This window comes from Rana temporaria, chromosome 1, assembly GCF_905171775.1.
Source record: "Rana temporaria chromosome 1, aRanTem1.1, whole genome shotgun sequence".
In the NCBI taxonomy this organism is placed as follows: Eukaryota; Metazoa; Chordata; class Amphibia; order Anura; family Ranidae; genus Rana; species Rana temporaria.
Genome location: NC_053489.1, coordinates 115481235 through 115503536, shown reverse-complemented (window position 1 = coordinate 115503536; position 22302 = coordinate 115481235). Strand labels below are relative to the sequence as shown.

The window sequence follows — 22302 nt, the reverse complement described above, 5'->3', positions numbered from 1 at the left end:
TTTTATGGGGGTATTTTATTTACATATTCTGTAGATTTTCACTCTTGTGGCAGTCTCTCCAACGAGACTGATCAGCCCCCTTGACTAAGCAGCTGCTATAACAGGATACACCATCTAAGCATTGTATTGTTCTTTGCAGTCAAAAAGGAGCAGAATAAATTGGCATGCCAGTACAGAGAAGCAGAGCCTGAAAATAACATGCACATATGGCTGTCCCTGCGAAACATCCGTTTAAAAAAAGTAAATATTTAAAGAAAAATAAAATCAGGATCATATTGGTTATTGCTGGTAATGGCACATTAAGATAATTACATTTGTTTACAATATGTCTAAAATGTGGGGAAAAAAATATTAATGCATTTTAAAACAAACCTGTGATGCATTTAAATGTTGAGGTTAATAACAGACTTGTACCTTGAGAGCCCCAAAACTAAAGCTGGACCATACATGGGCGGATATTCAGCCAGTTGAGCAGTAACCAGACACATTTCAGTCCAAGTATGGCCACTGTAATTGAACAGAAGTCAGTCTGCCAATTGCCTTCTGTTTAACCACAAAAAATAAAATGTTGGCTTTGAAAAAAAAAATTATAAAATCTGAGCACCTCGTCCCATATAGTGCAAAATAAATGAGAAAAGGAAGGGTACCGGAGGACCACAGGGACCATTAAGCTGGTGCTAAATAGAAAATGTAGTCAACAACAAAAGAGTATAGAAAAATCGATTATTTTTTATTTTTAACAAATAATAAATATATATGAAAAAAACATCAATTAAGATGATAACAATACATGATCTCCAAAGGCATATTAGGAAGACCAAGTTGAGCATTGATGAGGGTACTTGCTCAACATGTTTCGCTCTATAGAGAGCTTCCTCAGGAGCTTTTGAACAAACAATGCTAGGTATCAAGAAGAACAGATAATTCGATTAAATAGGTAAATACTTTCAACAGCAATATAGATGCAGGGAATAACTGCATGACAATATATTAAAGTATATGGAAAATACATAACTTGGATACATACAAAGAGTGTTGCTCAATAACAGAATGCACATAATGGGCGCCGGCCAAACTTGCCACAAATGGGAGGAATTCCTTTTCAATAAAAAGGAAAGAGAAGAAAGGATAACAAGAATCATCCGAACCGGTGATGGACAGTGGAATACCCAAAGTACCAAGGAGCACCGCAAGACTAAAAACAGGGCCATAGCATATCAAAAAGCCTAAAAGAGAATAAAATCCAATCAAACAGTGGGTAATTAAAATAGATGGGACCGTAAAAAGGTGATAGAGGAATATAACCAAGTGTACCTGGTTCAGTCAAATTAGGAAATAGAACCAATACAATTGACCAAGATGAGGAATCAATTGGTACAAAATGCAAAATGCAAAATACAAACCCACTGTTTGATTGGATTTTATTCTCTTTTAGGCTTTTTGATATGCTATGGCCCTGTTCTAGTCTTGCGGTGCTCCTTGGTACTTTGGGTATTCCACTGTCCATCACCGGTCCGGATGATTCTTGTTATCCTTTCTTCTCTTTCCTTTTTATTGAAAAGGAATTCCTCCCATTTGTGGCAAGTTTGGCCGGCGCCCATTATGTGCATTCTGTTATTGAGCAACACTCTTTGTATGTATCCAAGTTATGTATTTTCCATATACTTTAATATATTGTCATGCAGTTATTCCCTGCATCTATATTGCTGTTGAAAGTATTTACCTATTTAATCGAATTATCTGTTCTTCTTGATACCTAGCATTGTTTGTTCAAAAGCTCCTGAGGAAGCTCTGTATAGAGCAAAACATGTCGAGCAAGTACCCTCATCAATGCTCAACTTGGTCTTCCTAATATGCCTTTGGAGATCATGTATTGTTATCATCTTAATTGATGTTTTTTTCATATATATTTATTATTTGTTAAAAATAAAACATTTTTGATTTTTCTATACTCTTTTTGTTGTTGACTACATTTTCTATTTAGCACCAGCTTAATAGTCCCTGGGGTCCTCAGATACCCTTCATTTTCTCATTTATTCTGTTTAACCACCTTATTGGAAAATTGTAGCTCAGTCAGTGCTGTGGGCTACAGCCTGTAGCATTAATCGGTGTATTCTGATGGTGGGAATGTCTCCCAGCTGTCAGAATTTAAAGACACAGTGAGGAGGATTCCCCCATTCACTAGTATTTGTGTATAGTGACTCATCTACAGCTAGTCCCAAGCTCTCTGGAGTTTGTACTTGCCTGCTCTCTTACCACAACTAGCATGAATTAACCAATCACTAACCAACAGCGAGACAAGGTTGGCGATTTGGACATGTTTAGGTTTCTGGATGAAAGTCAATATTTGCACATTGGGGCAACCCAGGCCTTCATGTTCATAAACCGCTGCCCTGCATTTTTGACAAGGTAAAAAAAATGGCCAGTGAAACTTTCTAGCCCAGGATTTTTTAAAAGCTGAAATCCAGGCGGATAAAAAAAAAAAAAAAAGAAGTTCTGCAGGTTCTGCTTCCTAACTGTCCAATCACACGCTGAGGGCAGAGACAAGACTTGGGTTGCACTACCTAATTGGAGTAGGTAGTCAAAAACACAGCTCAGCAATAAGCAACCTCGTGTTATACTGTTGCTTAGGAGAAATTGACATCAGACACAAATAGCATATTTATTTTGAGCTGTTTTGGCAGGATTTGTGATGTCATACCAGTCTGGGGGTGGGAGGAGCTTTGTATTTTTTTCTGGCTTTTCTGATTGTTTGATGGTTATTTAAATTCATTTCACGGTTACCCCACATTTATCACATGCCTGACGAAGTCCTGCGTGACTCCGAAACATTACACTCTCCTTGTGTTGTGATCATGCAATAAATTATCAGTTTGGACACTACTCATGTCGTTCCATGGTGTGCTGGCAAATATCTTCATTATCAATTCACTGTGGTCACATGATTGGGCAGGGAGCGGTTAAAACTCTAGCCAGCACGTTAGTAAGTTTTGTTTTTTCTACACAAACTCAGATCCTTGGCATACGTACATTTTTAAGCAACATGTCTAAGAAGATACATGCATCTAAAGTATAATTTTCCTGGTAAATGACAACTTTCATATCACACACAAATAGAACTATCTAACTGTGATGAGAGGAATGCATTGACCTGTTCCCAAGCCATATCTCGTGTACTCTAGGGGTTCACACAATTTTACTGTATAGGCTTACAAACTGTACCCCAGAATAACCAGATTTAATTGGTTACTAGGTTTGTTTTTCTTTTGTTTTACAAGTATTTATATAGCAGTGCTTTACATACTGTACCAGTCACATCAGTCCCTGCCTTCAAAGAGCTTACAATCTAAGGTCCCCATCTCCCACACATATATGCATGCACACACAAACTAGGGCCAATTTAAACAGGAGCCAATTAACTTTACAGCAAGTCTTCTGAGATTTGGAGGAAACCAAAGTACCTAGAAGAAACTTGCAACCACTGGTAGAACATGCAACCTCCACGCAGATAGTGTCCTGGCTGGGATGTGAACCAAGGACACCGGTGCTGCAAGGCACACGTGCTCCTCTGCAAGTTTTTATTTAGTAGCTTAGTGCCTAGACTGTATTTCTTCAAATCGGTTTCAAATGTATTCTGCCTTTTACTTACTTTGGATCCAAATTCAACCAAATTTGCTAAATTTTGCAGAGACTTGGCGACCAGCGTCAACGTCCTTGCAGCAGTTGGAGAAGGAGAATCTATCGGAGAATAAATATCCAAGCAGTAAAGATTAGATCCCGAGTATACTTTACAGTTACTAGCTATAATAATATAAAGTGATACTAAAAAATAACAAACATGTCATACTTCCCTCCACTGTGCAGTTCGTTTTGCACAGGGTTGCCCCGATCCACCTGTTCTGGGGTCCCACGGCGGCTCCTCCCCACATTAGATAAGCCCCTCTGGGAATCTCTCCCCCAAAGAGGTTACCTTGCGGGCGCGCTCCCATGTCATACACTCGGCATCCATAGACCCTGAGTGTATGACTGCCAACCTGACAGAACTGGAGAGGATCTGCCAGGAGGAATGGCAGAGGATCTGCCAGGAGGAATGGCAGAGGATCTGCCAGGAGGAATGGCAGAGGATCTGCCAGGAGGAATGGCAGAGGATCTGCCAGGAGGAATGGCAGAGGATCCCCAAATTCAGGTGTGAAAAACTTGTTGCATCTTTCCCAAAAAGACTCATAGCTGTATTCGATCAGAAGGGTGCTTTTACTAAATACTGAGCAAAGGGTCACAATGTGATATTTCAGTTTTTCTTTTTTAATAAATCTTCAAAAATCTCAACAATTCTGTGTTTTTCTGTCAATATGGGCTGCTGTGTGTACATTAACCGCTTGCCGCCTGCAGATATAAGTCTGCAGCAATGCACAGGCAGGCAAAAGGACATACCTGTAAATCCCCTTTAAGACGCGGTTGTAGTGGGCACTGCCTCGATCTCTGTGAGCGCACCCACGGGTCCCGCGGACTTGATCGACGTGGGCATACCCGCGATCGTCTCATGGAGAGATAGAATGGGGAGATGTTGGTGTAAACACATCTCCCCGTTCTGCCTAGTGACACTGTCACTGATAGTGACAGTGATCGGAAACACGATCAATGATGTGTCACAGAAAGCCACGCCCCCCTACAGCAAGAATCACTCCTTAGGAAACACTTAACCCCTACAGCGCCACCTAGTGGTTAACCCCTTCAACCAGTGCATTTTTATAGCACTGATCGCTGTAAAAATGACAATGGTCCCAAAAATGTGTCAAAAGTGTCCGATGTGTCCGCAATAATGTCGCAGTCATGATAAAAATCGCAGATCGCCGCCATTACTAGTAAAACAAATAATAATCTATCCCCTATTTTGTAGATGCAATAACTTTTGCGCATACCAATCGCTTATTGCGATTTTTTTTACCAAAAATATGTAGAAGAATAAATATCGGCCTAAACTGAGGGGAAAAAAATGTTTATATCTTTTTTGGGGATATTTATTATCGCAAAAAGTAAAAAATATTGAATTACCACCAAAAGAAAGTTCTATTTGTGGGGGAAAAAGGTACATTTTGCTTGGGAGCCACGTCGCACAACCGCGCAATTGTCAGTTAAAGCGACGCAGTGCCGAATCGCAAAAAGTGGCCCGTCATCTAGCAACAAAATGGTCCGGGGCTTAAGTGGTTAATGAGGAAAAAAAATTTACTTATTTTAGCAAATGGCTGTAATATAACAAAGAGTAAAAAATTTAAGGGGGTCTGAATACTTTCCGTACCCACTGTATGTATGCAATCAGATGTGTAATGCCAATTTTTTTCTAAGCATTACAAAGTTTTACTATGGTAAAGAGTTGTTAAACATTCAAATATTAAAAGCATATGACCTCAGCACTTGCCATGCTAAAGGATAAGTTCAGCTTTGGTAACATGTTACACCCATATTTATGGTGTAAAAGAGCACCTGCATGCGCCCCTCGGTCCCCCCCCCCCCCCCCCCACTGTGACAGAGGTCAGAGGATCTTCTCGCTGCTGTCACTATTTAAAAAAAAAAAAAAGATTTTGACCGTGAAGGGCTCTGCCCAATGGGTCGCGTCATTTATTCAGAGCGATCTGTGAATGAATGAACTACAACTACCATCTGCCACTACGCAGACAACTTGTAGTTCTCACTGAACTCTGAGGGCACTAGCAAGCACTCTCGTAGTTCACAGATCTTCCTGCTTTCTACTAACTGCCCACCTGCTCAGACTTACATCTTGGATACGATCAATAACTTAACAGTGCCCCCTATTAACAAGAAAAAATGCAACACATTCTAACATTAGAAGCTACATCATACTTATTTTGCAACACAAGAGCAAGCACATGAGGATTATTTTTCTTACCTGAGATGATATTAAACATCCTTGGATTAAGGATAGCAGGACAGATTAGTCTTAAAAAAACGAAGCCGCTAAAAAATAGACACAGGAAAGGATTAAAAAACTGAGATACTGAGGACTCCTTCACACTAAATGTGTTAAAAACTAGTGGCAAACACTGTCTTCCAGCACCCACAGTAATTAACCACTAGGGGTCTGCAATTAGTCAATAGACGTCCTCCCCTTCGCAAGCCCCTGCAGGGCGTGCAATGTGATCACCCGAGTCACTGAGATTCGGATGATCACAGATCAGAGTAAGGGGGTGATCCCAGCCCCTTACCACGTGATCAGCTGTCAGCCAATGACAGCTGAACACGTGATGTAACCAAAGCTCGGTAATAGTTTTTTTTTTCTCCTTACGCTAACAGTGTGAGGAGAAAAAAAAAAGGCAATCACCGGCTTGGGTGCAAGGGACATCGGTCCCGAAGAGGAAGGAGGCACATCTGCCTCATGCATGCCAATCTGTACCCCCTGCCAGTGTCCACAGTGCCACCTATCAATGCCCACCATTGGTGCCAATCAGTGCCACCTAGCAGTGCTGCCTATTGGTGTAACCTACCAGAGCTGATCAGTGCCCATTGCCGCCCATCAGTGCCACCTATTAGTACCATCTATCAATGCCCTTCAATGGCACCCACCGGTGCCCATCAGTGCAGCCCATCGTGCCCATCAGAGCAGCCTCATCAGCGTAAATCAATTAAGTAGAAAAATTACCTGTTTGCAAAATTTTATAACATATTAAAAAATATAATCAACAAACAATAAAAAAACGCAGAGGTGATCAAATACCGCCAAAAGAAAGCTCTATTTGTGGTAAAAAAAATGATAAAAATTTAATTTGGGCACAGTGTTGTATGACCGCGCAATTGTCATTCAAAGTGCATCAGCGCTGAAAGCTGAAAATTGGTCTGGGCAGGAAGGAGGTTTAAGTGCCCAGTAAGCAAGTGGTTAAAGTGTTTGTAAAGCCAAAACATTTTTTTACCGCAATGCATTTCCTGCATTAAGGTGAAAAATATTTCATTATGTGCGTCACACCCTCATTTCCCCTTATACTTACATGAGCCTGATCTTGATCCAGGGCTGTGCCCATCTGTAGCGGCTCTCAAAGGCTTCGCTAAGAGCAGTGGGAGCCAATGGCACCCACTGCTGTTCATCAAATCCTGTGACGGGGAAGCGGGTCCGAGCCACGCTGTCTGTCACAGGCAGCACGGGGCTCAGGTTTGAGATCACAAGTGCGCCGCCATAGGAAGTAGCGCCTATGGTGTAACCCAATTCCGCTGTAATGAGACACAGCGGCCACCAGCCATCTACAATCACTCGGGGGAATGACAGAACCGAGAGATCTGCGATTCCCAGTAATCAGGAACACCAAAGCAATCAATATACAGCAATTGTGATATTTTTTTTTAACCAAAAACGTGGCAGAATACAAATTGGCCTAAATTGATGAAGAAATTTGATTTTGTACATATTTATTGTATATGTTTTATAGCAGAAAGTAAAAAAAAAAAAATGTTGCTCTTTTTGTTTATAGCTCAAAATATAAATAAACTACAGAGGTGAATACCACCAAAATAAAGCCATTTGTGGGGGGAAAAAATGACATCAATTTTATTTGGGTACAACGTCACACGCCCGCACAATTGTGAGTTAAAATAATGCAGTGCTGTAATCGGAAAAAAAAAACCTTGTCATTAAAAGGTGTTCCACCCACTTTTAAGTTTATTAAAAGTCAGCAGCTACAAAAAAAATATAGGATTTTTAATAACCGCTTACCTGTAAAATCCTTTTCTTGGAGTACACCACAAAACGCCTTAAATCATTGCATAGTGGGATTGCATGGTCACCAGAGGTGATTGGACACTGGCACAACCAATGAAGACAAGTTCCCCTCCATAAAACCCCTCCCCTAAGGGAAGTACCTCAGTTTTTGTAGCAAAGCAGCAAGGTTCCCATAAGAAGGGGGGGGGGGACCTCTGTGTCCCGTGATGTACTCCAAGAAAAAGATTTTTTACAGGTAAGCTGTTATTATAAATCCTATTTTCTTTATCGTACAACACGGGACACAGAGCCTTAAATCATTACATAGTGGGACGTCCCAGAGCAATGCTCAATATGAGGGGAGGGAGAGACAGATCAAGCAGACCACCACCGGACGTGAGGCCCTATACTGCTGCCTGCAATACACTACGCCCGAAGGCGGAATCCTTATGTTCCCTTTCATCTATTTGATAGAATTTGGTAAATGTAAGGACTGAAGACCAAGTTGCAGCTTTACAGATCTGAGCCATAGAAGCCTGATGATGCACTGCCCATGAAGCACTCAATGCCCTGGTCGAGTGCTCTTTAACAGGAAAAGGATCTAGAGAGTGCAACAATTTTTTCCCCGCCGACTGCGGCTCTGGAAAAAAGGAAGGTACAACAATACCTTGATTCAAATGAAACGCTGACACCACTTTCGGATGGAAAGTAGGATGGGGGACACAACACAATTTTGTCTTTGTGACAAACTAAATAAGGCTCTTTACAAGAAAGAGCTGCCAATTCAGAAACGCTCCTAGCAGAGGAGATAGCAACCAAAAAGGCCAATTTCCTACTCAAAAGGATTAAGCAAGACCGACAAAACTAGATTCAAATCCCACGGGCACAAGGGAGGTTTGACCAGTGGGGATTTAGCCATAGTACCCCCTGAATGAATGCTCGGACTAGGTAATGAGATACCAGCGGTCTCTGAAAGAAACCAAACAGAGCCGAGATCTGACTCTTAAATGGTACTCAGGGCTAATTTCATATCTACGCCCAATTGACAAAAAGCCAGAATCCTACTGACATTGTTGCAGATTCCACCCTCTGGATTAACACCAGGCCACATATGCCTTCCAGATCCTATAATAAATAAGCCTGGAAGCCGGCTTCCTAGCATGAGAGTGGAGAGAACTGGACCCGAGAGTCCTCATTTCTTCAATATGTAGGTTTCAACAGCCAAGCTGTCAATTTTAGCTTTCGTAAGGAAGGATGAAACACTGGACCCTGCGTTAGCAGGTCGTGTCGGTGTGTGGAAGAAACCAAGGTTCGCCCACTGCCATCTTTACAATCTCGGTGTACCAGGACCTTCTGGGCCAATTCGGGGGCCACCAAGATTACTGGTATTCCCTCTTTCCTGATTTTGCAAAACAGTCTCTGTAAGAGCAGAACCATAGATCAGTAAAAACTGATCCCAGGGAATCATTATCACATCCGCTCCGAAGGCTAGAGGTTTTCTGGTCCTTGACACAAAGGTGCCCAGTTTTCTGTTGACCCTGGAAGCCAGCAAGTCTACATCTGGGGTCCCCCATTTCAGACATATGGCCTGAAAAATATCAGGGTGGAGAGACCACTCCCCTGGAAACAGTTGCTGGTGGCTCAGGTAATCCGCTTGCCAATTCTCTACTCCTGCAATGAAGATTGCAGAAAGACAAGGAAGATGATTTTCTGCCAATATTAATATCCAATTCACTTCTCTCTGAGCATCCCGACTCCTGGTACCCCCCTGATGATTGATATTGGCTACTGCCGTAGCATTGTCGGATTGGATCCGAACCAGGTAACCCTGCAACCTGTGTGTCCAGGTCCTGAGGGCCAGATATACTGCCCGAATTTCCAATATGTTGATGGGCAGGCTCCTTTCGGACTTGGACCATTTTCCTTGGGCCGAGTCCTCTTCCAGAACTGCACCCCAACCAGACATGCGGACCAGATCCTTCAAGGCTTTGATCTTTGGCTCTGGAAGGAACACTCTGCTTTGGGCTGTGTATGATCATGCCCAAATACTCCACCCTTCTTAGGGGTTGTAGAGAGGATTTTTGTAGGTTTAAGATCCATCCCAACTGTTCTAGGTACTTTACCGTACTGGTTCAATCATGTTACTGACTGTTCAACTAGAAGCAAGTCGTCTAGATACGCAGTTATCGCTATCCCCTATGCCCTTAGATTTGCCAAAAGTGGGGCCAGAACGTACGTAAAACACACGGGGTGCGGTAGCCAAGCCGAAAGACAGAGCTACAAACTGGTAATGGTGGTGTTCTACTGCAAATCTTAGGATCTTTTGGTGAGAAGGATGAATAGTCACGTGTAAGTATGCGTCTTTGATGTCTATTGACGCTAAGAATTCTCTGCCTTGTAGGGTGGGGACCACTGATCGTATGGTTTCCATTCGGAAATGGCGAATGTTCAGAAACAGATTCAGAGCTTTTAAATCCAGAATGGGTTTGATGTCTCTGTTTGGTTTTGGAACCACAAAAAGATTAGAAAAATAAAACCTTGCTCTTTCAGGGGGACTTCCATGATTACCCTCTGGAACAGTAAGTGATCCAAAGTTTGAAAAAGAGGTTTTCTTTTTAATGGATGGAGATGGTTGAAGTTAAAAACCAATAAGGTGGGATTACAGCTTGCACCCTAGGGATACTTTGTCTTGGATCTCTGTCTGCCAGTTGCTGTGGCTGAGAATGCTGTCGCCACTGTCTGGAGGCAGAAGTTCCGGGAACCGGGGAGAGTGAGTGTTTAAAACGGACGCTTAATATTCTTATCTGGTAACAGAGTAGTCTTGAAATCTTTTGGATACATTTATCCAGATCATCTCCAAAGAGTCGTTCCCCATGAAAGGGGAAGTCGGTCAATAATTTTGTACATGGAGTTTCCGCTGACCAATGCTTTAGCCACAGAACCCTTCGCATATGCACCAGCTGGAGCGTGAGACGGGATCCCTGTTGGATAGAATCTCTAATGGCATTCACGGTAAAACATAAGGCCTTAGGTAGGTTCTCCCATAGTTTGACTTGATCTGGGGAAGCTCTTTAAAGGGTCACTAAAAGGAATTTTTTTTTTTTGCTAAATAGCTTCCTTTAGGTTACTGCAGTCCTGGTTTCATGTCCTCATTGTTTATTTTTGCTCTGATGTTGCTGTAATTCTTCTCTGTTCTGGACACTTCCTGGTTGTCTGTTTCCCGATGACCACAGTGCTGGGAGATTCTAGTTTCACTTTCCAAACCATCACTGCTCTATGGCTCTGTACATGCACACAGGATAACATGCAAAAACTAAAACTATAGGTACATTATATGATTGATTTTTATCTATTTTTAATCAATTTTAAAAGGAATCAGTTAACTATTATGCCTCTATACCCTGTAAATAGTCATTTCAGCAAAATAAAAATTTTCCTTTACAACTCCTTTAAGCCCCTGCTTCACTTGCTTGCTTAGGACCTGATACATGCCAACTTCTGCTACGGCAGGTTGAGTCACAGCGCCGGCCATAAGAAAGGAAGACTTAAGCAAAGACTCCAATTTCTTTTCAGAAGGATCTTTAAACTCCTAAACATTGTCTACAGGACAGGTCAGGTTTCTATTCACACAAGAAATGGCCGCATCTACTGTAGTCGGCTTCTATTTCTTAGTGAATTTTTCCTCGATAGGATAAAGAACATAACATTTTCTTGGAGGAGAAAAACGCTCATCTGCATGTTGCCAGTCTGTGTAAATCAGGTTCTCCAATAAAGGATATACGAAGAAAGAGGTAATGGTCTGGTGTCCCCAGTGACACACTTCCATCCCTGTTACATAAAATCAAAACAAAACGGTAGTATGATGCCTGTGTACTCTGTCCACTATTATACTTGTGTATTAATATTTACTGTCTATGTATTGTTTCAATTGGCAATTGTTGGTGTTATGCATGTAACATTTTTACTCTACGCATGTAAACAATTTTACTTGAATAAATTATATACTATACAATTACTGTTATTTTTACTGGCGGAAACGTTACCCACTTCATTTAAAGTCCTGGGGCGAATCCTTTTGTTTTGACTCCAATAAAGGATGAACAGGAAAAGAACAAGCAGCCTGTGGGGATTTTAATTAACCCAGGGAGGAGACAGGTGATTCAGTTAGCCCAGACAAGGGTAACTTGAATGTGGAACGGACTGCTTCAGCAGAATATTGCACCTGTAATTTAGGAACCTAGGAAGCAGAAAGCTTCATCTGATATTCCTGAACCATCCAACTGCTCCTCATCTCCAGAAGGTGCTGCGTTATCTTCCCCATCCTCATTATCACATTTTTCTGAAGGAGGATCTAGGGCAACAGAAAAGGACCTACTTCGCCGTTTGTCCTTCTGCGAGGAAGCTGCGATTAAAGTAGAGATTCTCCCTTCCAGGCTGTTCAGAGATACTGCTAAAGTGTCTTCAGTGACATATGCAGGAGCTGGTATAACAGGAGAGGCTTCTATGCCTGATAACGGCAATGGCTCATCCTGTACAGGTGCTTTAGGTTTTGCAGAAGAGGATGGTATTAGGCAGGAATCGCCAGAACCCCCTGAGTCAGGTGGGGATGCTTTACTGGCCTTTTTTGCCGACCCCATATTTCTCCTATAGGAAGACATTAGTCCTAAGCCAAAAGCAGAGGTATAACCAAATACATACACTACTGTGTTAGTTAAGCAATATACATATAGTATGCAACTAATCACACAGCTTTAATGCCGAGTAGGTGTCCAGGAGTGCCTATTATCCAACCACACAGTGAAGCTTACGAGCCCTTGGCTGCTGTGTCTGCTCTTAGAGAACTTCCCCCTGGCATCCAAGGTCATTTTCAAACCTCCCACCCTGCGCAGTAGAGCGGCGTGTGCATGCCCTCTCTCGTGACCGCCTTCTTTCGGCTGTGCATGTAGGGAATGGCGGCGCTATCAAGGGGAGACAAGGGGATCCCTTCTGACCATCCTGTCTCGCCCAAGAAGGCATTGTGTATCAGGTATGCAGAGCCTGCAGCGGAGGAAGCGTGCGGTCTGTGGAGCAGCCGACACGGACTTCTCTGGAGAATGGTGAGTGAAAAACAGCTCTTTACTCCCTACAGTGGCGGAAAATAGGCAAGACACTACTCAAAGGGGGAAACTCCTTAAGACAATTTTTCTTAGGGTTTTTTCCCCCACTTACCTGATCCCCCACCGCAGGACTGCTGAAAACCAGACAGTACCAACCTTCACCTATCACGGCGGCTATGTTGTGCCAACCTTCAGGAGTCTGGGTTCCTACTTAAAGCAGACCTCTTCCCTGGGCCTTGTAACAGACTCTGCCAGAAACGTTTGCGCTTTAGCTTGTATAGTGAAAGTACTGGACCCTAGAGCCCAGTCCTCCAAAGAGACATTACAGGCAAACCTTGGTCTTCTGCGAGGTATGGGTACCATCAATTTAGGCGTATAAAAGAAGCATTTTGGACAGATCCGATTGCGCAGCCCCTATTGACCCCCGGTCACGACCAACATCAAAAACTGAGGTACTTCCCTTAGGGGAGGGGTTATATGGAGGGTAACTTGTCTTCATTGGTTGTGCCAGTGTCCAATCACCTCTGGTGACCATACAACCCAACTATGCAATAATTTAAGGCTCTGTGTCCCGTGGTGTACGATAAAGAAAGTGTAACGGCTGACTTTTAATAAACAGACACTCATCTGTCCCACAGTCCATTGATGCGGCCGCCCGAAGCCTCGCTCCTCTCCGCTGTGCCGGCATTGCAAATGTGGGCACCCAGCTGTGACAGCTTGCAGCTTTCACAGCCAGGTGCGCACTGTATGAGTCACGGTGCCCCTTCTCAATGACCGGGGAATCACCTGAGACGTGTCCCAGAAGACTGCAGGAAGGGAGGGGTAGAGGAGTTGCCTAGGCGGTGAGAGCGGAAGTGGGAGCTGGGTACCTGCCAAAACTAGGTACCCGTTCCAATCCCCCTCCCCCCAAAAAAAGCCAAATGTGGCATGTAAGGGGGCGAGGAGTGCTTAAAGTGGAAGATCCACTTTTGGGTGGAACTCCGCTTTAAGGCAGGTAAATCCTTCCGGGGCTGAAGTGATTAAAAACAAACATACATTATGATAGTACTTGATTTCACACACTACTAAGCACTAGAAAATCATTGTGCACATCAGAAGATGAATTTGCTTCATTTGGTGATGTTAAGTATCTACAGAAAGTTGAAATGTACAGAAAAGCACATTAGTGGGGGTGGTTGTAGGAACGGACAATTTAATAACGGACATCTAGTGATATTTTTGCTAAAAGTCATGTCACTTTAAAGACTGTGGGAAATTACTATCAATTAAAAATAATTAAAAATATTCTTAAATGAAAAGTATGATTTCACCTAATTAAAGAGCTCTAATAATAATTATGGACATGAGCTGTTAATGCTTTATCTGTGCAATGTGAGCATTGCTATTAACCACTTGCCAACCAGGACAATTCTGACATTTCTCTCCTACATGTAAAAAAAATCACATTTTTTTTGCTAGAAAATTACATAAAACCCCCAAACATTATATATTTTTAAAGCAGAGACCCTAGAGAATACAATGGCCGGCATTGCAACTCTATCTCGCACAGTATTTGCACAGCAATTTTTCAAACGCTTTTTTTGGCAAGATATTTTCACCCAAGTCCCCCGGCTGCTATCATATCTAGGGCAGGGGTGGAATGGGCACCAACATTATCCTGGGACTAAGTATATGTAAATATTTGAATGCTCATAGCCTTGCCCCAGATTTACTTTAATGTAGGATTTCATTATTCTACTGAAAGATTATTGCCCTGTACATTTCCTATAATAGTATGTTTTCAATAATATAGTTTAGTCACTTACCTAACAACTCTGGTTCTCATAGTCGTGTTAGAAGTCCACTTTTGTTGAACAGATCTTTGTAAGCACCCATATATATACCTCAAAGTACTGTAAAAAATAAAGCACACAGCAGAAAAGAAAATGTTAGATAATAAAATAAATGTAATTGAGTGATTCCTAATCAGTGACTGAAATGCCCCATATGCAATCTTATGTTTCTTATTCATAGTAGTCAACATGAATTGACATGCATTCTTCAAACATCCTGCTGCTACCTAATCTCTGGGAGCATATGTACTGAACAGAATAGCTCAATACATATTACCAACCATAATATTCTCTCTATTTCCACCCCTAATCAGCTATCCCAGGTGGCAAAGCCCTAATGATGGGACCAGCAGAAACAAAAAATAAAGAAATAAATGTTTTTCTCAAAGGGGTCTTCAGGGACTGGGAACCACAGGAATGAACTACAGCCCTCCTGTATAAACACCCTGCAGATAACTCAATATGCTGCACTACGTTTCAAGGCGAGTGCCCACACACGATTCAGTGCCTGAAGCAACATTAGAGGCTGTCCCCCCACCAGCATGGGGTCCAGGAACAGTTCCCCAAATTAACACAAATGATGTACTGCTTCGGTTTGTGGCATTAGAAGGTAGTGAGAAGTTGATTGAAGAAATTAAAGATAAAATAATAAAGAACTCTTAAGCATGGAGTGATTTCTCTGCGAAGAAGCGGAGGTCCATCACCTTATGATTAGCACAAAACTGAGGATTCATGGAGTGGGATAGGGTTATAATGGTCCCCAAAAGCTTGTCAGCGTCCATTCACCTGAAATTAGGAGTCTAAATGCTGGGTACACACTGTCCGAAAATCGTCTGGTTCTACAGGAACCAAACTACTTTTGGTCAGTCTGACAGAGGCCAGTCTAGTGACCGACTTGTCAAAGGGACATATGCTAGAAAACCAGCATCTGATCAGTGTATTTTGCAAACTCCAAACCCAGGGTCTATGAATATGTTGCCTCTGTCCAGAACTGTATGATTAAGATATGCCTTTTTAAACTTTGCAGATTTCTTAGTGCCCAGGGAGACTTGGCAAGCCTGGGGAGAATCAAGTGTGACCATACCAAAGCTTTGAAGCAAAATGTCTACATTGGCAAGCATAATGCTGGGGTAAGAAATCTTCTGCTGCCTTTTCTATTAATTATAATGTGGTTTCCAAGTCTACCTCTTCTAAGGGATTTAATGCCAATTTCCACTTTTGAGATATAGACCGTAATGGCCAAGGCCTGAACTAAGCCTGAGAAATTCTTAAAAAATTGGGAACTACAGGAATGGACCACAGCCCCTGTGGCTAACAAAATGCACTGCAAAACTAAGGTCTCACAAAGTGGGGTAGAGTTATAGGGGTATTCCCAAAAGGGGTGTGTCCAATCACCTGAAAGTAGCAGCATTTAATCCAGGGTCTATGAATATTCAGTTTGTGTCCTGTACTGTACAATTTTTGAATAAGATGTAACTGAACATATGCACACAAATAATGGAGACTTACGGTGGAAGGATTTCGGCTGCCATAAAAATCTTCTCCACTAATTCAGAAAGTAAGCCTAAGAGGTGCGCTAAATTAGTGTGCACATCTTCATTTTTTTCCAACTTTGAGGGATTTAACTGTAAAATATTTTAAAAAAAATAGTCATATAAACACCATACAACGCTTTGCAAAATCAATATTGCTAGAATATATTATTTCTCAGCGTGTAAATTCAAATCGTAACACCACCTAGCTAAATACTGTAAACAAGGTGTAACTATGCAGTGTCGTCACCGGGGGTTCATGTACATAAACTGGAGTAAAGCAACCTAGGACAAAAGAACAGATGTTGCCAGTAACAAATAAGGTTTGATATTATAGGCTGAAGTGGCTCGCTTTCAATGGAATATTTATAAGGGCAACACAATGGTATGACACCAACCTATAGAAATATAGGGCATTGAATCCAACAGATAGAAAAGGAGTATATACTTGGAGATAACCAGGGACTTGACTTAGAGCAGGCACAAATGGATCGAATGTTGGCCTTCCAAGCCCATGAAAGGAAATCACTTGATTCCTTTATCAATGCCAACAGCCTAATATTCGGACAGCTGCTGTTCCTGATAATTTTCTACCCAGGTTAATATTTTTTTTATCAATTTTGTCAAACAAGGTGGTGCTTGCAGGGCAATCCACAGCTCAAAGGCAGCATGAACCAGATGAAATTCAAGCAGTCAATGGGCTGCCTTACATGTGTAAATTTGGTGTCATAATGTACCCCGATGAAAGGCTTGTACAGAGGTACATTACTAAGCAACCTAAAAACAACTTGTCCAACAACGAAAAAGCAAAATCCCTTACTAAAATGTACACTTTTTTTTCTCAGTGTAGCTGCCCATTCATTAGCCATTGAAAAATAAAAATACAAAAACAAAAAAAGGACTCAACTGCCCCATTCACACATTAGAGGTGGATGGAGGAATCCTCCCCGCTGAGCTATTATATTCTGACAGTAGGGAGACTTTGCAGCTGTCAGAACATGCTGATCAGTGCTGCTAGCTATAGCTGGTGGTGCCGATTGAGCAGAAATTTTCCAACAGGACAGTTGTACTGAAGTCAATCAGTAGGCCTTTACAGCCACCTGACAGATAAATGCATTAAAAAAAATATAACACCAAGGTAGTAGGAGCAGAGCGGGAATCTCGAAAAAGGCCAAAGATAGCAATACAATACAACTGAACTTCATACTTTTCCCTGCTATATCAAAAGGTTATAAGCTGTTGTAATGCTAGCATACAACCAATATGTCTGTCTGAAAAAGCTGTGCTTTTTCCAAAAAAAAAAAAAAAAAAAAAAAAAAAAGGGAACAAACCCTGGGGAAATTAAGTAGTCATTTTGAAGTCGCCCTACAGCCTTTACACTAAGGCGAGTCCGTCTGCTTAGCGGGTAATTTGTCCGCCGATTCCTGCTGAGCAGGCAGATGGTAGTTTGTGTCCTTTCTGCTTATGCAGAGCAGACACAGCTTGCTCTACTCTATGGACAGTCGGTTGTAAAACGGAACATGTTTACACCGGACGGCCATCCGATACGATAAACACATGGGGAAAAGATCTTCTTCCGTCTGTTTTCAGCATTTCGGATGTCGGTGGGTGTCAACAAACATATGTCCTTTGACACCTGCTTCTCTATAGAGGGCAATGGATGGCCTGATCAGGTCTGCCTAAAAAACAGACCAGATCCGTCCGCCCGTGTAAAAGAGGCCTAAAATGTACATCTAGTCAGGTTGAATTACAATAGTAAATCGAATTATGCTTTTCTTTACCGAGTTTTCCTGGCATTCTCACAACATTGAAAACATTGCTTCAAAACCATCATAGACTAAAATCTTAATTCATAAATGCAAACCTAGTTTCCAAGAGCAGCTCGTTATTAAAGGGTAACAAGACCAAACAATTAGATATATAAAGCGATTACTAGTATTTGAAAAGGATATGCAAGGTTTCAGGCTCTTACCAGAACAAAAGACATTTGTCACTAACGGATATCTTGCTACACAGAGACTTCCAGTGAACAATGCCAAATTATTTGATACAGATATTTTTGCAGGGTATACAGACTGTCTACATCAGTTCCTGCAACCTAAGGTGTTAGGCAGGCCATACACGTTGCAAAGTTCTTTCATACAATCATGGGTTGTCCAACACAGAAAGTTCAGACTAGGGAATCCCTCCTGCCGAGCAATCGTCTGCTCTCAGCGGGGGCGGAAGCCATCCCAGCCGGGAAGAGACAGTGATTATCTCTACCGGCTATAACAGCAGCTAGTAATAATCGCAAAGGATCCGGCAGGCTGGTTGTACCCAAGTTGATTGATCAACTTGGTACATTCAGCCTGCCAATTAACAGTTCGAATCTCAGCTGCTTTCTGCTCAACCGGCTGACAGTCGAAGAGTATATGGCCAGCCTTACAAGTAGAAAAAAATCCACTGCAGACTGGTCAGCAGAGGGATGGCACAGGCCACTTAATTCTTTGACTGTCTTTTAACAGCAGACAGCTGCTGAGCTGTGGCACAGCCTGCAACTGAAGTTTCATTTATCTGTGCATAACCCCAAGCTGTTTCTCATTGGTACACATTTACTTACCTCACAAGACTGTTTGCTTTCCATTATTTTTAAAATGGTGTCTTTGAGAGCATGATGAACAAATGGAGTTGCAGTAGCTTTCATGTATTGCTCCATGAGCGTGCTTGCCAAAGTTGTGGCACGGAACAGAGTTGTAGCTTCATCTAAAATGATAAAGAAGCAAAATCATACATTGATGACATATTTCTCACACTGAACTATAACAAAGCTAGGTTAGAACTGATCCCAGATCCCAAAAGGCTGCAAGACCATTCCCAAAGCACAGCGTGGCCTGCGCAGCCGAATGTGAATTCGCAAGGAGTTAAAGCAGGCTATCCCTTAGTAAAAAATGCCGCACCAGGGACCCGAAAACTAAAGAACTGGCCCAGACGAGAACAGCACAGGATCCCTGGACAGGTAAAGTCTTTTCATTAAAAGTCAGCAGCTACAGTATGAGGCCCCGTACACACGTCCGAGGAACTCGACGTGCCAAACACATCGAGTTCCTCGTCGAGTTCAGTGTTGAAGCCGCCGAGGATCTCGGCGGGCCGACTTTCCTCATTGAACAACGAGGAAATAGAGAACATGTTCTCTATTTGGCCCGACGAGTTCCTCGTCGGCTTCCTCGCTGAAAAGTGTACACACGACCGAGTTTCTCGGGCAGAATCCAGCTCCGATCGAGTTTCTGGCTGAATTCTGCCGAGAAACTCGGTCGTGTGTACGGGGCCTGAGCCTTTTTCCTTGTGGATCATGGTTTGCTACAAAAACGGAACCCTTGCCAAGCTGGGAGGGGTTATGTCAAGGTGTGTCTTTCTGCCAGGGTACAATCACCTAAAGGAAAACCCTATTGTGGATATGATGGTGCTCGGTATCCTGCGATGTACTCAAAATAATAGGAACATTAAAAACCCAATTTTTATGTTCTAATCAAACTGAGATTTTAATGGAAATATTTTATGTAGGTCATTGTGAATATGTTTGACGCCAAAAAAGTCTTACTACTGTTGTGGATTTTTTTGGCATTGTTATATGTAACAGTAGTATACACATGGGATGTGGTTAGTTATTCTTTTGTTCAGAATAAGTAAATACTTTGTATAGCCTGAACTATACTGTACTATACGATTCAGATAACTTGTCCAAATCTTACACATTCTGACAACTTATGAGCACAACTATATTTGTTATACTTGTATTCTGCCAAGCACACAATAGCAAATATTTGGTAATCAAGATCTGTATAGAAAGTACCTTCCGCACTAATCTCTCGGTCATTTAGTGTTCGCAGAAGTAATGACTCCACTTTTTCGTGTAGAAAAATCCGTAATAAAATGCTAGCTAGTAGTGTACGATCTTGTCCACACACATGTGATAATGCTGTGACTACATGTAGCTCTTTTTGAAGAATTAGCTAAAAAGAGAAGAAAAAGCAATCATAATCAATAAATCAAATACACATTTTATAACGTAGTTCTACAATACTATGTAAAAATCAAATGTAAATGCTCATCCTGACATATAACCTAGTCCCTTAGCTTAGACTATAAAGCTTTTGCCATGCTAGAACACACCTTTCCAGCACAACAAAAGTGTACGAAAATGATTCCCCTCTAAATCCTGTGCAACTGTGCTGTGTTATAAAATCACCTGCAATGCTGCATCTTTTGTACGCTATTTAAAAGTGCACCAAAAACAAACCTATTGGAACCAGCACCATCCAAGACTCATCACTGGATTTGGGCTAAGAAGGGGTCACACACTCCCTCTGCTGGATTATTTATAGCAATCATTTTTTAATTGCAAGACCAAGAACTGAAGTATAGTTGTTGCCAGTCAAGTTGAATTGTATTTTATTCTTGAGGAAGATATAATAGGGAACAAGATTGTCAAGCCTGAAGACCTTTGTTTCCATTTTAATTCTCTCAGCTCTCTATAGTCTATTGCAGCATTGTGATGGCCTAAGTACCGCAGAGCAGTGCAGACAGGGAGTTCTGGACAAAATTTTTTTTTGGGTAGACATAGCAAAACAATACCTCTTTGAACTCGTTGTACTCTTCCTCTGGCATGATTTTCTCCATAGAGTATCTTGCCCGGACACGCAAAGACCCTGGTTCAATACCTTTCAGAGGTATGTGGGAACTCAGCTGAAACCATTCATCTATTGCATGTCCTTTTTGCAATCGGTGTAACTGGCAACGCATAAATACTGCAACAATAGGGAATGACAATTGGCGGTAAGTAGAACATTCTAGGAATGCATCTTCATGGTGGCATATTTAACAACATATACAACCATACTCACAAATGTCAGGGTCTTTGCTTTTCTTTGTTTTGTTACTGAGGCTAATCTCAAATCTGTTTATGTCAGGCGATAAATCACTAGGAAAAGAATACATATTTCCACTGAATAATTTAACGAAAACAAATCTTTATATTAGGTAATGTTTTAGCAGACTACTACGCATTTATTATACGTATACAAGTTAAAAAAAAAAAAAAAAAAAAAAAACACAATGAAAGTAAAGAATCGCACAAGTTATTGAGTTTACCACATGGTCACTGTGTTACAACAGACTAAGACGCCACACACACCATTAGATTTTCTGCAGATTGTTGTCTTCAGATTTACCAAAACCATATAATAATGAGGTCAAACCTTAAGAGTTTCAATTTGAATGCAATCAGACAGGCCCTTGTTCAACATGGTTTTGGACAATCTGAAGACAAACCTCTGCAGAAAATTGAATAGTGTGTATGGGGCTGTAGTCATTCCCAGATAAGTTATTCACAACATCATCATGCATGTGGCCCCAGTAAACATAGCTGAAAAGTCATATGTGCCGATTAGCAGGAAACATTCAAACCTTAATGTTCTGCCATATTAATCTGTATTGAAGTACTGCTGCCCATGCAAATAGGCTGTCAATGACAAAAAATAATACATCTGCCCCATTTTCTCCAAGTGCAATGCAGCGTACGACACTATACTGAGCAACAGGCTAACACATGTAATGTTACCACAATTGAGGGGTATGAATGGATCCTAAAGGAAACTAATGGTTTTAGGTGATCTTTGTTTATTTTTTTTGTTTTTTTTTTCCCAACAGTTGTTTTATAGCAGATATTCATTCACTATGAACATTTGTTTTTCAAAAATGTTAGTTTTCCCTTTATCCCACATACAAAGTGGGCAGTCTGGGGAGATTTACTGCTCTGAAGAACTAGCCTGCCACAGAATGTAAAATACTGACAAGACCAAACAGAGATAGCAAACAGAAGCAACAATGTTGGCATCACCCTTCAAAAGAAACCTTTACTGCCAAAACATTGAGGCTGCTGTTGCTGAACTCTTTCTGACTATGCTACTCGCCTGGCTCTCTTGCTCATCCAGTGACTGCAGTGAGGACATAACCCTCCTCACTGCAGCATGCAGCCTCAATTCGTAACAAGCAGTACGAACCTAAAAAGGAGGGGTGGGAGCTGTGTCCGTCCATGGACTCAGAGAAAAGGATTTTACGGTGAGTACAAAAAAATCTGATTTTCTCTTATCGTCCATGGATGG

At 41.7% G+C, this 22302-nt stretch overlaps 1 protein-coding gene across 4 annotated transcripts in view; it reads right to left on the bottom strand.

Annotated features, from left to right (window-relative positions):
- RASA1 (RAS p21 protein activator 1) overlaps positions 1–22302 on the bottom strand; it is a 140788-nt gene that overhangs the window by 7764 nt on the left and 110722 nt on the right. For all 4 annotated transcript variants that reach the window (XM_040341806.1, XM_040341813.1, XM_040341820.1 and 1 more), the window contains exons 15-22: positions 21043–21119; positions 20774–20946; positions 19992–20151; positions 18762–18904; positions 16140–16255; positions 14604–14690; positions 5906–5973; positions 3650–3738 (exon numbers count right to left, since the gene is read on the bottom strand). In XM_040341806.1, coding sequence (XP_040197740.1) covers positions 3650–3738; positions 5906–5973; positions 14604–14690; positions 16140–16255; positions 18762–18904; positions 19992–20151; positions 20774–20946; positions 21043–21119 — 913 coding nt within the window. The remainder of the gene's footprint in view (positions 1–3649; positions 3739–5905; positions 5974–14603; positions 14691–16139; positions 16256–18761; positions 18905–19991; positions 20152–20773; positions 20947–21042; positions 21120–22302) is intronic.